The 14,526-nt window shown below is 41.1% G+C and overlaps 2 protein-coding genes across 2 annotated transcripts; one reads left to right on the top strand and one right to left on the bottom strand.

Annotated features, from left to right (window-relative positions):
* Positions 1–36: 36 nt before the first annotated feature.
* On the top strand, positions 37–4,958 carry NUBP1 (nucleotide binding protein 1; the record flags this gene model as incomplete). The annotated part of the gene is made up of 8 exons (XM_010020913.1): positions 37–105; positions 610–642; positions 1,169–1,259; positions 1,871–2,025; positions 3,071–3,181; positions 3,304–3,406; positions 4,139–4,222; positions 4,800–4,958. Coding segments are annotated over 8 exons (699 nt in total), but the record flags the coding sequence as incomplete, so codon positions are not given.
* Positions 4,959–5,907: 949 nt separating this feature from the next.
* LOC104400734 (Golgi apparatus membrane protein TVP23 homolog A-like) lies at positions 5,908–13,136 on the bottom strand (the record flags this gene model as incomplete). The annotated part of the gene is made up of 5 exons (XM_010020912.1): positions 5,908–6,067; positions 6,467–6,596; positions 8,256–8,381; positions 11,030–11,119; positions 12,992–13,136. Coding segments are annotated over 5 exons (553 nt in total), but the record flags the coding sequence as incomplete, so codon positions are not given.
* Between the last annotated feature and the right edge of the window lie 1,390 nt (positions 13,137–14,526).

The following is a 14,526-nucleotide window of genomic DNA, read 5'->3' as shown; positions in this document are numbered from 1 at the left end:
GGGCGGCTGCCAGCGCGGGGCTGGGCTGTGTTGTAGGTTGCTCTGCTGGACATCGATATCTGCGGGCCATCCATCCCTAAAATGATGGGTCTGGAAGGAGAACAGGTAAGTGAACGCTCAAACGTGTTGATGAAAGGATGTCTGCCCAATTTTTCATTAACGTTTTAGAGTCTTATAGGCTTTGTTAAAACTTCTAAAGGACAGTTTATTGGGAAGTGGGTGTGGCAGTGGGCAGGGAAGTACAGGCAAGAGGGACAAGTTCAGCATGGTGTAGTCTGTAAAAGACTTGTCTGCTTTCAGATGAGCAGCTCTGCAAGCCAGCATTTGCTGCATATTGGCCACATGTTCATGGCTATATAAAACTTAAGTGATGTCAGCATGATCAGCCCTAAAATATTTTATATCAGTATATAAAGTCATGGGTAAACTTCTTGCGGGTGGGCTGAATAGTTATTCACTTGCTAATGGTGATCTAGCCCTCTGCATCTCTTAGCTCAGCTGCTGCAGCACAAGCAGCACGGTACCTATCAGCAGGGCAGCTCTTTACGTGTTTTATGTGACATCTGTATTCATTTGCAACATCACTTGATGGCTCCTGTCTGTTTTCAGGTTCATCAGAGCGGATCTGGCTGGTCTCCAGTGGTGAGTTGGGGCAACTCTTGTAGAGAGGGCATTGGGTTTGTTTGGGTTGGGCACTGTCGGCTGGGGGGAAACAAGTGAGGAGGGAACAGGGGGTGCTGCTGTTGGTTCTTTTTCTAATGACATAAATGCCAAGATCTTATAGAACTTATAGGCTCTATATAAAAATCAATGTTCAATCTCTTAATCATAATAATGCTGTATTTCTAGGATAGTTTATGATTTTAAGTATCTCTTGTTCACTGAATTTCTTGCTATACTATGACTACTGTGCATATGCTGTTAAAGACCACTGTAAGTCTTACTACAACTGGATTTATTTCAGTCTGTGAATGTAGCTAGTGAGCATTTTGCAAAAGGTGTAGTTTCTGATACCTTTTTATCAGAGAAGTATAGGTTCTCTGCCTTTATTTTCTTCACAGCTCCCCTCCCCAACTGCTTTTTCTTCAAGGTCTGTTTCAGAGTTCATTTCCCTAGTCTGTCTTTACTGTTCTGTATGTTCTAACTGAATGTCTCTACTTCTCCTTAGTATGTTGAAGAAAACTTAGGTGTCATGTCAGTGGGGTTCTTGCTCAGTAGTCCTGATGATGCTGTCATCTGGAGAGGACCCAAAAAGAATGGTATGTATCAAGTGTTTTCAACAGTAATTTATGTACTTGAAAGATTTAATATCATAAGCACATTTAATTAGGAACATAAATACAGTATGGTAAGCTGTAGGAAAAATGAATGAATGGTTACTTATTTTCTTTAGTTGAACATTCATTTGATGAAAGTCAAATTATAGAGTCACAGAACAGTTTGGGTTGGAAGGGACCTTAAAGCTCATCCAGTTCCAACCAGATCCATCCTGTCCATGGGCAGCGACACCTTCCACTAGAGCAGGTTGCTCCAAGCCCCTGTGTCCAACCTGGCCTTGAACACTGCCAGGGATGGGGCAGCCACAGCTTCTCTGGGCAACCTGGGCCAGGGCCTCACCACCCTCACAGGGAAGAACTTCCACCTAAGATCGCATCTCAGTCTCCCCTCTGACAGTTTAAATCTATTCCCCTTGTCCTGTTGCTAAATGCTTGTCAAAAGGCTTAAAGCCTTGGCAAAATAAGCATTCCTGTAGGTCAGTCGACAAGTCAGCAGAATCTGCAGACCTGGACTGTAAAAGTTGAAAAAGACTCTAAAGTTTGAACTATGGGGAGATTTTTTTTCTCTTCCACATTTTTATCCTTTCTCTTAGGGTTGATCAAACAATTTCTTCGTGATGTGGACTGGGGTGAAGTCGACTACCTGATTGTAGATACACCTCCAGGAACATCGGATGAACATCTGTCTATTGTGCAGTACCTCAGTGCAACGCATGTCGATGGGGCTGTTATAATCACTACCCCTCAGGTAGGAGAACTTGGTTTCTGTTGGTGGAAGTTAGAGCTGATCCTTGGGTTAGAGACTGACTGCAGAGAAATGATAGTCCAGAACTATTCCTGGTTTGTCCTACAGCTGGCTGGTTTGTGAGTTATGGGTGTCTCGAGGGGTGGGGGGAGGAATCTGATCAGGTCACTAAACCACTAGGGAGTTCGCAGTCAAAAGCTGTTGGGTTGTGTGTGAAGGGAAAGGCAGGATTTTGCTTCATTCGTTGAGCGAGATTAGAGTTCACGTTGTTGTCATTCTGTAATCTGCTTACCAATGGCTTAGTGCTCAGGAATCAGGGAGACATATGGTTTTCAAGTGGTAAGATGTGCACTGTTTGACACTACATGAAGTAGCCTGTTGCCTCCAGTAAGGCAACGTTATGATGTGCATTTTTAAAAGAAAAAAAATCAGCCCCTGGAGAGCTGAAATTCAGCATACGTATGTTTCAGTGCTTGGTTTGGCAAGGAGGAGGAGATCAAACTAGCAAAAGACATGTAGTATTTCCACAACAGCTGAAAGAATAAAATGTGAAGGAAGTGATGAGGGCAATACTGGATAGGTGGTGAGAGAAGGAGAAGGGGAGCAGACGAGAAAGAGGTCAGACATAGATCTGAAAAGTCTGAGGGGACAATAAACTATTTCCAGTTGAACTTGCTGGTTTTTGTCCTTGCCTGCTCTACTGAGTATCCCAGGGGTCTTCCTGTAAACTGAAAATGTGAGAAAGTTATCTTTCAAGAACTAAAGAAATGAGATTAATAGAGGAGATGAACATGGCTGAATCTCTATTAAAGAGTCCAGTCAGACTTCAAAACAGAACCACCTACATTCAGTGGGCTGGAACTGTTTAACCTCTTCTACTGCTACATTTAGAATTGTTACCGCGGCACATAACACAGGTTCATGGTCCTCAAAATACAAAGAGAGCAGTAATAATTCATTATGAACTTCCGTTAAAAACACTCTAAGGGTGCAACTCTGTGGGTTCAGCATCCAAATGTTAGAGTCGCGTGTTTCTCAATGTTTGCAGGAAGTAGCACTTCAGGATGTTCGGAAGGAGATCAACTTCTGCCGTAAAGTGAAACTGCCAATCATAGGTGTTGTGGAAAACATGAGTGGCTTTATATGTCCAAAGTGTAGGGTAAGGTTCCTGCATGCTACGATGGGTTTTGTCTTGGCATTGTTTGTATATAAAACATGGCTCCAAAACCACCATGTTCTCAAGAATTGCAGTGTTTAACTCTGATTTTCGTGTTGTCCCAGAAAGAGTCCCAGATCTTTCCCCCGACTACTGGAGGTGCAGAGAAGATGTGTCAGAATTTAAATGTTTCCCTCCTGGGTAAAGTGCCTCTAGATCCTCAGATAGGTAAAGCTACTCTATTGCACTATGCTTAAAACAAGTTTTCCTCCTATACTGACACTGTTACTGGAAAACCCTGACTGATAAATTAGAATATGAAATATCTTGTGTCTTAGGTAAATATTCACTTTTAGATAGGACATTTTTTCAGTCAGAAGTTCCTGGAACTGCAGCAGAATATGGTGTGAAAGGCAAAAGTGCTCAGATAACTGCCTTAGCCTGAAACGTAATCTTGTTCAAGATTAGCTTATGCATCTTTTCAGCTGTATAATCATATCTGAAGTACAACATGTCTTCCTCTTTGGTTTCATCACCTGGAAGCACAGACTGAATAAAATCATCACCACTACAAAGAATAGTATCTTGTGGGTGTTAAGTGTTAAAACTAGTGCTTTAACTTCACAGTTCCTGGAACCACCCACATTCTCTTGTGGAGAGTGGAAAGGCTTGGTTCCTTGCCTGCTAGCTGTTACCAATTAATACTTGACCTAATGACATCCAGGAACATGTCAGTACTTCCAAACTAATGAGTGAAGGTTCCTGCTGATAGTATTCCTTTGTAGAACTGTAAGCTGTAGTTCTCAGTTATATTACTGACATAAGGAAGAGATGCAGGTGGCTCTTTGGAGAGAGAGAGCTGGTAGTGGAAGAAAGGGTAAAATAAAGAAGTTTCATCTTTTCCCATTGCTTTGCTTTTGTGTTTTTGTTTTTGTTTTTTTTTTTTCCCTGTCCTTCAAGGAAAATGTTGTGACAAAGGCCAGTCTTTCTTGTCTGAAGCACCTGAGTCTCCAGCTACATCATCATACAGGAACATCATTCAGAGTAAGTCTGAAAATCACTGTGTTGAATGAATCCTCCCATCTCTGAGCACTTCTGCAATAAATACCTGTGTTAAGCAGAATTATTTTGGTTTGCCCCAAATAATAACAACAATAGAAATGCATAGTAGTTACAAAAGTAACAAATGCAAATATTAATTCACGTTTCTGGTCATCAGTTACAACAGGCTTCTCAAGCAGTAGCAAAACTGTATTTAATAACTGCGTTCAACATTTGGCTTCAGTCATTAGTTTTGAGAAGATGCGTGTGTACTTGCCCTCACAGAAACATCCCAGGATTCTTGAGCGGGCCTGTTGAGGCTGAGTGTGACACAGCTGGCAAAGTGTTGCCTCCACTTCTAACTGCAATGGCACAAAAACCTCACACAAAATCTACCTGAAGAGCTGGGGATGGGCAGTTTGAAAAAATACAACAGCTGGGAAATGCCTAAAGCCATTTTCACTGTGATGAAGGCTCAGCTAGTGGTATTTGTACCAACAGGGGACAGTAAGGCAGCAGTAACTAACTTCTGACATGCAACGGGAGTATTATTTATATTGCTGTATCCCTGTCTTTTCAGGAATTCAGGAGTACTGTGATCAACACCATTTTCCAGAAGAAAAGATTATCTAATCTGGGAATGGAATAAAAATGTAGTTCATGTTTAATAGAAAAATAACTTATGCGTTGATATGATAGAAGGAATGTATTCTTTTTGTATATTGCAAATAAATTCTTAACATACATGTTCTTGCCTTAGGTTCTTTCCATAGGTGAAGACTCCTGTAGTTCATAGGTGGACTCACAGCTTGCTAGAGCACTGTAAAACTGAGTCTTCACCTGGGTTGCATAGGTGCAGTCTGCACCCTGTGTCATTGTATTAACAACCTGAGCGTGCAGTTGGTGTTTGAAGACATGCGTGTACGAGATTTTGTTTAGGAAGTTGGATATAAACACTTCACTGGCAGGGGGGTGTTGTATCTAATGCATCTTCTACGCACGGTAGGGTGAGTTGTAACCTCTGCTCGCTTGTGCTTTCACTGGATAACACCATTTTAGTACCTTTCCTTTCAGTGGAAAAAGATTATATTTAGAGTGAGATTCAGTGCAGTAGTATCTCCTCCTTTTACAATTGCCATCAGTTTTAAAGTAAAAACCTAGTGGAGTTTAGGTGAGTTAATTAAGGTACAGTGTTTTATTTGTTACAGATACCAGAATAGGGTTAACATACCGTAACTACACGTAACTGGCTGCTCCACACAAGTATTCCATGAATGTGCTGAGTGACTTTTGTTCTTCTTTCTACTTGACCCTGAACACTTAAATATTTGGTATCTTTAAGAGGCCCTTTGTGATTATAATTCCTCTCTTTCTATTGAGGAATCAAAGGTTTGAGAAACCAGAATTGTGTTCCAGGGGGAAGGCAGTTTATTTTTGTTTACTGTAGTTCTAAAATAAAGCAAATGAGCATCATCTTCTGATTACATCCTAATTCTTGGTTAAGATAATCCAACATCTTGGGGTTAGTTGACAGGTGTGCTAGTGTGCTCTGTATGAACTGTAAGCATTGGGTTTGTGACTATATAAACCACTTTTTGATGGAACTTGTAAGTAGCGAAGGCTCTAAACCTTTCAGAATTTAAAGCCTTGAACACAAATGACAAAATCATGATTTCATGCAAGTGTATAATTCTAGAAAAGCTTTTACTTAACTACTTTCCTATGAAGAACAGCTTTCACAAATGAGTGTTTTTACTATTCATCCTTCTTGTTCTTCCTTATTTGATTATCTAGTGCCTCTCTTCCCATGTTCCTCAGTGCGGTCTCCTGACATTCTCCTTGTCTGTCCTGTAGGATGAACACAGGACATGAGGGTGTCAGCACCCCTAGTATGTAGGAATCTTCTATAAAAAGCAGGGAAGAGCTGGGTGGAAGTCTGAGGGTTGAAGACTGCTCCCCCAGCTGTGCCTAAGCAGAGGCACTATGAGACCTCAGGAGGCACCTCTCCAAAGGCTTAACTTGGAGGACATTCTTCATGGGGCTTGGAAACAACTCAGCTGGGAAGCTTCAGCAGGCCTCCGAACACAGAGCAGAGTGAAATGGGGTAAGGCTTACTGGAGGGTCAGGACAGCCCTGCCAGCATTATTTCAGGAACTAAGACTTGGGAAGAGCCAAACCCAGCAGCATGGGGCAGGTTGGTATGTGGTACTTCGTGAGTTGTAGCTGACAGACCAACTTGGTACTTACTCTTGGGAACATCTGCTGTGACAAAAAACCTTGAGGTTACTCTGCTGATGCTTTTTTGTCCCCCTAATTTGCAGTGGATGTAGCCATATAAATTAGCAGTCTGAAGGGAGATCCCAGCTATCACAAGAGCCTGTGGACAAACAAAAGTTGAGCTGGGATAAATACACCACTATATACAGACTGTATGTGTAGAATAGATACATACACAGGGGTATACATATTTGTGTATACTACTTAGATGTACATAAATGCTACAAGAGGGAGATAGTCCTTCCAATAATAAATGATCTTCAAAGAGATCCAATCATGTCAAACACAATAGTTCCTTTCTGCAGCATGTCTCTTTATAAAAACACTGATACAGATTTTTATGATTCTGTATCTTGAAAGATTTCATTACTTTGCTAAAAGCACTTAATCAAAAAAGCACCTATTCAACTGATTCTGTCATCATTCCATTTTTTTTAAGCCTGATTTGTATTTGCAAGTTTCACATCCAGATACATAGCAAACCTGCAGGCTTGTTTAGCTGACAAATGCCTTATTAAATACAAATAAGATCCTGTAACTTGTGGATTTCCAAAGAGGCTCGATAGATAGGAATCAGTATCAGCATTACCACGCAGTGAAAATAATCTGATCCTTTTGTGGTACTGTAGGCTTAGCAGCAGGCAAAATCGAGTTGATGGCTAATGAAATAACTTACAAAAGTTGTTTTTCTTAGCCTCAGCAACAGTTTCCTGGAAGCTGTCCTGTTTTCATTTGTGTAACTTGCCTTTCACAAGCACCTGAGCAACCTGCATCCAGTGCCAGTTAGGGTTCCACCTCCAACCAGCTCCTAGTTTAGCAAACAAGCTGGTTCTAAAGGTAAAGCTGGAGTGGTGGAGAAAGACTGTGGTTTAATTCAACTACTGCTTGTTTGGCTGTACCATTTGGGGCAGCAGAAAGTGGTTAATGATTTACAATTGATTCATACACACAGCTGAATTTCCTATTTCGTTTAATAAAATGAAATCTTGGCTGTTGCTGGTTATGTAGCTGCACATCTCATGCTTTTTATCTTCTCAACTTGAATTAAGAACTGTAGTGAGCAAGGCTAGGAATTTGACAGAATGAGTTCTATGGGGATTATCCAGGCACTTCATGTCTACAGGGGAAAATACAAAGATTTCCTAGACAAAAGTATCTTAATGCAGTTTATGGAGTAAATTTCCTTTTGTATTCAGAAAAACGTCATGTTTGGGTTTTTTTGGTAAGGTAGGTGGCTTATAAATACAGTAATTATAAAATACACACCTTACAGCTCAATTTATCAAAGTTTTAAGCACTGTGGTATTGGTTCTTTCAAAAAGGAATGGTATCAGAGACTTACTTTTAAGAGCAAGTAACATTCCAGTCCCAAGGATATTTAAAAACCTGAAAACCAGCATCACTGGTTCACTTTTTGTCCTATCCTATTTGCTTTCTTTGACTGAAATAAGTTGGGGAAAGCAGGTTGCTATAGTTAAAAAGAAGTCCGTAATTTCACCAGCCACTTCAGGTTCTCAAGTTAGATGAAGGAGCTGACATGTGACAACCTTGTAGAAGTGGGGCTAAGAGTTAATTTGTTCCATAGTGCAGGGCTTGACTGCAGAAAACTCCTTGTGATCTCATGAAGCTGTTAGTGGAATTTTTGTACTGTTACAAGTTCTGTACTGGTTCAAAGACTCTTGTAAAAATACCAGATCTGGGTTTTCCCTCTACCAACACTCTCTGTCAGCCATAGGTCTGTCAGTACCCTCAGACTTACCAGCCATTTCAGCTTCAAGGAGAACAAAGTGCTAAAGAAAAACATGGTCCAAATAACTGGACAGATAATGAGACCAAGCCAAAAAATTCGAGCTTCAGCTTCAGTTGAGGCAGCTACTGTAGGCACCTAGAAGGAAAATCATTGAAACCACTAGTCACAAAGACAAAAGCCACAATAAATAACAAATCAGCAGAGGAGGAGAAATAGGTAAAATTACATCTTTACCTAAATTTCACTTATTATATGCATAGAAGGAAGACTGAACAAGCAGAGAAGTAGCTAAAGCCAGGGTTTCTGCCAGCTGCCCTACCATACTTTGACAGCTGTTTCTTTTCAAAATGTTCTGGTCCCTGTTCGTATTTGAATGAGAGAATTATTCCCTTTGTCACTGATAGCTCCCACTAACACTACGGATCAGTAGTATTTTAAAGCCAAAGTTCTGTTACACTGACAATTCCTTTTTAAACTTCAGAAATACTAAGTTAACTGTGACATTAGATTCAAACTTTACCAAGGCCTTAGGGAAGTGTGAAACAGAAGATAGTGTTCCAAGCAGAACTATAGTGCGAGTACTTCACTGTCTGTAGTGTAGATTCATGACAGGTGCCCTGTTCACAAATCAAAAGCATGGGGGTAAGGGGAAAAACTGCAAAAAAACCTCAAAGCAGGCTGCAAAAAAGCCCTGGTTGCAGATATCTTCAGGTCATAACTCCTATGTCTTTATATATACACTGAAAGGCTCACTGTTAACTCCTATTACCTAGAAGAAACTAAAGAAAGAATTGTACAGAAGGTTCTGATCTTTCCTAGGAGACCAGAATTCAAAATCTCACTATAAGCCTCAGACCACTCAACCACCACTTGTGCCAGCTTCTGAAATACAAACTTTGCAACTGGATAAGAAAACCCTGTGGACTCTTCCCCTCTGAAAACCAAAAAGCTTTTTAGTTCATTTTCAGTACCTTGAATTCTCATGTAAAAATAAGACTCATCCATCCATCTTGAGGCAGACAGTGGCATCCAACTTGTAAATATGATTAAGTTACTCTATCTTGCCTAAGAAAACCCCAAAAGTTACCATAATTACAAGGTGTCTTTAATTTTCTCATGTACCCTCCAAACCCGTGACGTTGCAGAGGTCCAGAGAATAATATTCTATGACTTCATAGTTATAGAAGAAGACAGATGTTCTGGATCAATAAAACAGTTTAATCACCTGTGTCCCAAACTACTGACAAACTACCCAACAGGACATTGCATTAGCACTAACTATTTAGGAGGGGAAAAAGTCAGTACACCTGAGAACTCTGCACCAGAAGACCTAGTTAACTTGATTGAGCAAGATTACAGAAGGCTGCAATCATCCTGAAAGAAAGGAGAGGCGAGTTGTGGTGTTCTTCTAGCTAAATGTCAGCAGAAGGTAGGATTTCAAGGGTGAGCCCCTGTTGTACCAACAGTACCTCAGGAATTAGCTGCTTATTGTTGGTAAGTAATTTGGAATATTTCTAAGCAAATTTACCTGTAAAGCAAGAGAACTTAAAGTTGCCAGAGGACTAGCAAAGGAGGTGGGGAATGCCTGACTGAAAATTAAGAGAATTGCATGTAGTCCAGGACCTTGTCATGACAATATATTTCCTACCGGTAAGCCATGACAAAAATACAATCCACTCTATGTTCCTTCTGGGTGCTGATTTTCACGTTAATCAAGCTACCGTTTGCTAGAAGGCTTTCTTTAGCCCATATAGTTGAGTAAACTTTGTACTTCTAGGCTAGAACTAACAAACTGTAGGAGGTGAACCAGGCTGGCTCATCTCAGTAATTTTGAGGTCAGGAGGTCTTTTTATGGATGCTGTTGCTTTTAAGTGCTAAGAAAGCTTTTGTCGTGACTTGACAGAGCTAAGAAACTCTGAAGGTGCTCTACTTTGCTTGCTTCCATGCAGGCTAGCCTATGTTTTTAGGTTTCAGTTGTGGTACATTAACATCTGTGCACCCTCAAAGGTGCACAGCCCCACTGCAGGTTGCAGCCCTGCTCAGCCGCAGGGCTGCTAGAGGGCACCCCAGGCCTGCGCACGGAGGGTACCTACTCCACACTGCGCTGCTACACAGGCTCTGTGCGCAGCTGGACTGGCTGCAAAGGATCCTCCTAGTGAGCAGCACCCGAAGTGGTGTTCTGCCAGGCTCTGGCCTGAATGGGGCTGTGGAAGCACGATCGCAAGTGAAAGCAAAAGCCTGCAGTCCTGACTGTGGCAGCGATGCCACGTGCCATTTCAGAGCTCAGGGTCTTTGGGGGAGCACGGACAGTATCAGAGTTCTCTGTGATCCAGGTTTATTCCCCAATACATTCCATGAGCATGAATAAAATACTAATTTTACCATCCTGGATACAAACTATTCTGCATTGCTTTCAACACCAATCTTTCCTGAAGAGGCTTCTGCACTGGGATTGACTATGGGAAGATATGTTTATTACAAGATATTCTCACTGGAAAATAAAACAGAACTACCAAAGCCATTTCAAACCAGGAGTACCATGCTATGAATATTTATTCTGCTGATGCAAATGGTGACAATGTGAGACTGGTTTTGTCCTAAATGTTTCCAGGATGTGAGAATCCAGGGGCTTGCAACTGAATACTTATATTATCTTCTATAGAGGCTCGATAAACATAACTGTTACAAAGGTGCTCCTTGGTTACTTTATTTGACTTGGTATCAACTTTACAAGCTTTCCTATGGATTGTTTGTCCTGTGCCTGCTTTTGTTAACAGACTTACCCTTTTTGCTTCAAACACCCAGTGGCTTTTTCCATCTTCATCAATCTGGTTCCACCAACGTAAACCAACCAAGAGTCTTCCTGTCACGTTCTAGTGACAGAAACAATTATTTACATTAATCAGTAGCATAATTCACTCGTCAGACTAACAAAAAAGAAATACATGTCTGAAAATCATATTATTTTAGAACTAATTTTAGTATTTTATAAAAGCTGTGTCAGCTTGAGCACAACAATCAGTAAGGATGGATGAGTTACCACAGATTTAGAAGCCTGTTCTTTTCTAAGAAGATAATTAGCACAATAGATTCTATGAATAATATTGATTTAGGTAAGAAATTATAGGGTGTATCTTTTCTAAGTCAGTCAGTTGGAGAAACCCCCAGTAAACAAATTTCCTCAGTAGGAGAGAACTGCAAACAAAACCAGAGTGGCAAAATGGATGATTAAGATGTGAGGAATTAAGCAAACAAATTAAGAAAATATTTCTGCACCTGGTTTTGGTATATTGAAGATACATCAATGCTTCAGTCCCATAAAACAAAAGCCTTGTTCTCATGTGTCCCTCAGGGCTTGCTATTGGGACCAATCCTGTTCCACATCTTTGTTGGTGACATGGACAGTGGGACTGAGGTGCCCTCAGCAAGTTTGCCAGCGACACTAAGCTACACGGTTCGGTTGATACGCTGGAGGGAAGAGATAGGATCCAGAGGGACCTGGACACGCTTGTAAGGTGGGCCAGTGTCAACCTTATGAAGTTCAACCAAGCCAAGTGTATGGTCCTAAACCTGGGTTGGGGTAATCCCAGGCCACTTCTCAGCCAGGTTGGGCAGAGAAGTGATTCAGAGCAGCCCCATAGAGGATGACTTTGGGGTGCTGGTTGATGAGAACATGAGCCAGCTTCAGTGTGCGCTCACAGCCCAGAAACAAACCGTATCCTGGGCTGCAACGAAAGAAGCATGACCAGCAGGTCAAAGGAGGTGATCCTGCCCCTCTGCTCTGCTCTTTTGAGACCCCACTTGGAGTATTGTGTACAGTTCTGGTGTCCTCGACGTAAAAAGGACATAGAGGGCCATGAGGATGATCAGGGGCTGGAGCACCTTGCTTATGAAGACAGGCTGAGGAAGTTGGGGCTGCTCAGCCTGGAGAAGAGAAGGCTGCATGGAGACCTTATAGCAGCCTTCCAGTATCTGAAGGGGGCCTATAAGGATGCTGGGGAGGGACTCTTCATTAGGGACTGTAGCAACAGGACAAGGGGTAATGGGTTCAAACGTAAACAGGCGAAGTTCAGCTTAGATATAAGGAAGAAGTTATTTACTGCGAGGGTGGTGAGGCACTGGAACAGGCTGCCCAGAAAAGTGGTAAATGCTCCATCTCTGGCAGTGTTCAAGTCCAGGTTGGACAGAGTGTTGGGTGACATGGTTGAGGGTAAGCTGTCCCTGCCCATGGCAGGGGGGTTGGAACTAGATGATCTTAAGGTCCTTTCCAACCCAAACCATTCTATGATTCTATGTGGAGCCCATGGGATTCTGGGCTGGCCTGAGCCACCTGCCTGCATGTGCTTAGGGCACCGATGCCACAGCTGGGCTCCCAGGAGCCTTCTGCAGCTCCTGCATGCTGGGTCTGGGCACAGTATTGTGGCTTTGGATGTCCTTTGGCATCCACCACTAAAAGCCACTACTACTTTATTTCTTTATTTTTTTATGGGGGAAGCATACAAACAAATCTATTGCAAGCAAGGCGATTTTCTCACCATATTAGTAGCTCCCATCAGGCATTGAGAACATGGTGATAAACAGTAGCCAAGATATGTAAATGCCTTAATGAAAATGGACTAGACATTTAATGAATCAACAGATCACAATGTCTTTGTCACTTCTGTCAGTATACGCTTTTCCTTTTTTGCTTTATTTAATAGTACACAGAATCTTTCAAAGGTAATTACTATTCAGGGACATCTTACCTTAACTGACCAAAAGTCAAAGGATAGAAGGAGGAGAATAGTGACAAAACAGGCAACGAAGCTGTTGCTGAACCAGTCACACAACAAGTAGGTGACAATGGCACTCACTCGGAAAAACAGGTGGAAAAAGGTGGCCAGTGGGTGCCTAGAAAAAAAAACCCCAAAACAGACCACTTAGGAAGTCATGGGACAAGAAGGAATGTTACTGTATTTGCCAACAATGTAGTATAACACAACTGTTTCTAGTTGTGGTTCTGTTTCTGTAATGGTATTTTGGTTCATAGCTGGTACTATATGTTAATGTCTGTCTTCATTATCAAAGCAATAGTGTTTCCCATAGCCAACCTTCAATCTAAAGCTAAAAGTCAAAACTTTCTCAAAGACAGAACAAAATAGTCTTTCACCAGTTTCTCTAGTACTGCATGAAGGAATTTAGTGGTTGTGTCCAACACTGTACCCTGAAATCCTCATCACTTCATTAAATAAATCAGCATTGCAAAGCACAAAAGAATTAAAATGGATCTTACGCCTTTCAGAACTGTTTTGAAAAGAAGAACAGGAACTCTGAAACAAAAAAAAAATTAAAAAATAGCTGCTGGTTATAAGGCAAAATGCATCTTCGTATGTAATGTCTGAAACCAAATACTTCCTTATACAGAGGGGGTACAAGCTGGGAATCTAACAGTTCCTATTAATGAATGTTCATTAATTTCACTAAATATTTGTGCTTTGCTCATTAAACAAAATTTTGTCTGCAACAAAATAAAGGGGAATTTCAGTGGAAGTAGCAGCTCTAGGGCATGGAATATTGGCCCGTACAGCGAGACAGGGGGGTCACAGAATGCTGTAATGGGCACAGGACAATTTTCAGGGTAACATGCCAAGTACAAAAATTTACCCTGCACAGTTGTATTTGTGTTAAAGTGACAATTAGCTAGAGGCTGTTGCATTTAAATAACTTCTTCCCTTGAAACTGAGTGACTAAAACTTGTTTTCTGAATAGGATTTATTTTTAAAGTCAGTGATTCTCTCATCTAGCTCCTCTACTTGTATAAACAATAATAGTAGTATGGCCTAGGTCATAATTAACTATTCAACTATTAAATTTGTTCTGCTATTGTTGTGTATAATAAAATGATACCTATATATGTAATCATAATTACTTATTATAACAGATTAGAATGAGAAATAAGTTATAATAGTTATATTTTTATATCTTGGTTGTAATACTATTATTCTATAGCTGTTTAACTGTCCTCATAATCATCTTTTCTACCGTGGCAATACTGTGCTTGTAGTACTGCACACGCATCACTGGAGAAGCAAGCATAAGGCCCAGCTGTAGTTTATATTTACTCCTGATCATGTCCATGCTAACCTCAAACTTTCCAAAAACTTTTTCTTACTTAAAACTAAACATGTGACATCTTAAGCAGAAGTAGCTTTTTCTGCCATAAGCGGGCAGGTGGGTGGGTGGAGCAGAGAGAGTATTTTAACTGTCAAAACCAGTGTCTTGCTACTTCAGGTCTTGATCT

Source organism: Nestor notabilis, unplaced genomic scaffold (genome assembly GCF_000696875.1).
Source record: "Nestor notabilis isolate BGI_N333 unplaced genomic scaffold, ASM69687v1 scaffold9648, whole genome shotgun sequence".
In the NCBI taxonomy this organism is placed as follows: domain Eukaryota; kingdom Metazoa; phylum Chordata; class Aves; order Psittaciformes; family Psittacidae; genus Nestor; species Nestor notabilis.
Note: the sequence above shows the minus strand (reverse complement) of the source record. Positions and strands in the feature narration are given on the sequence as shown.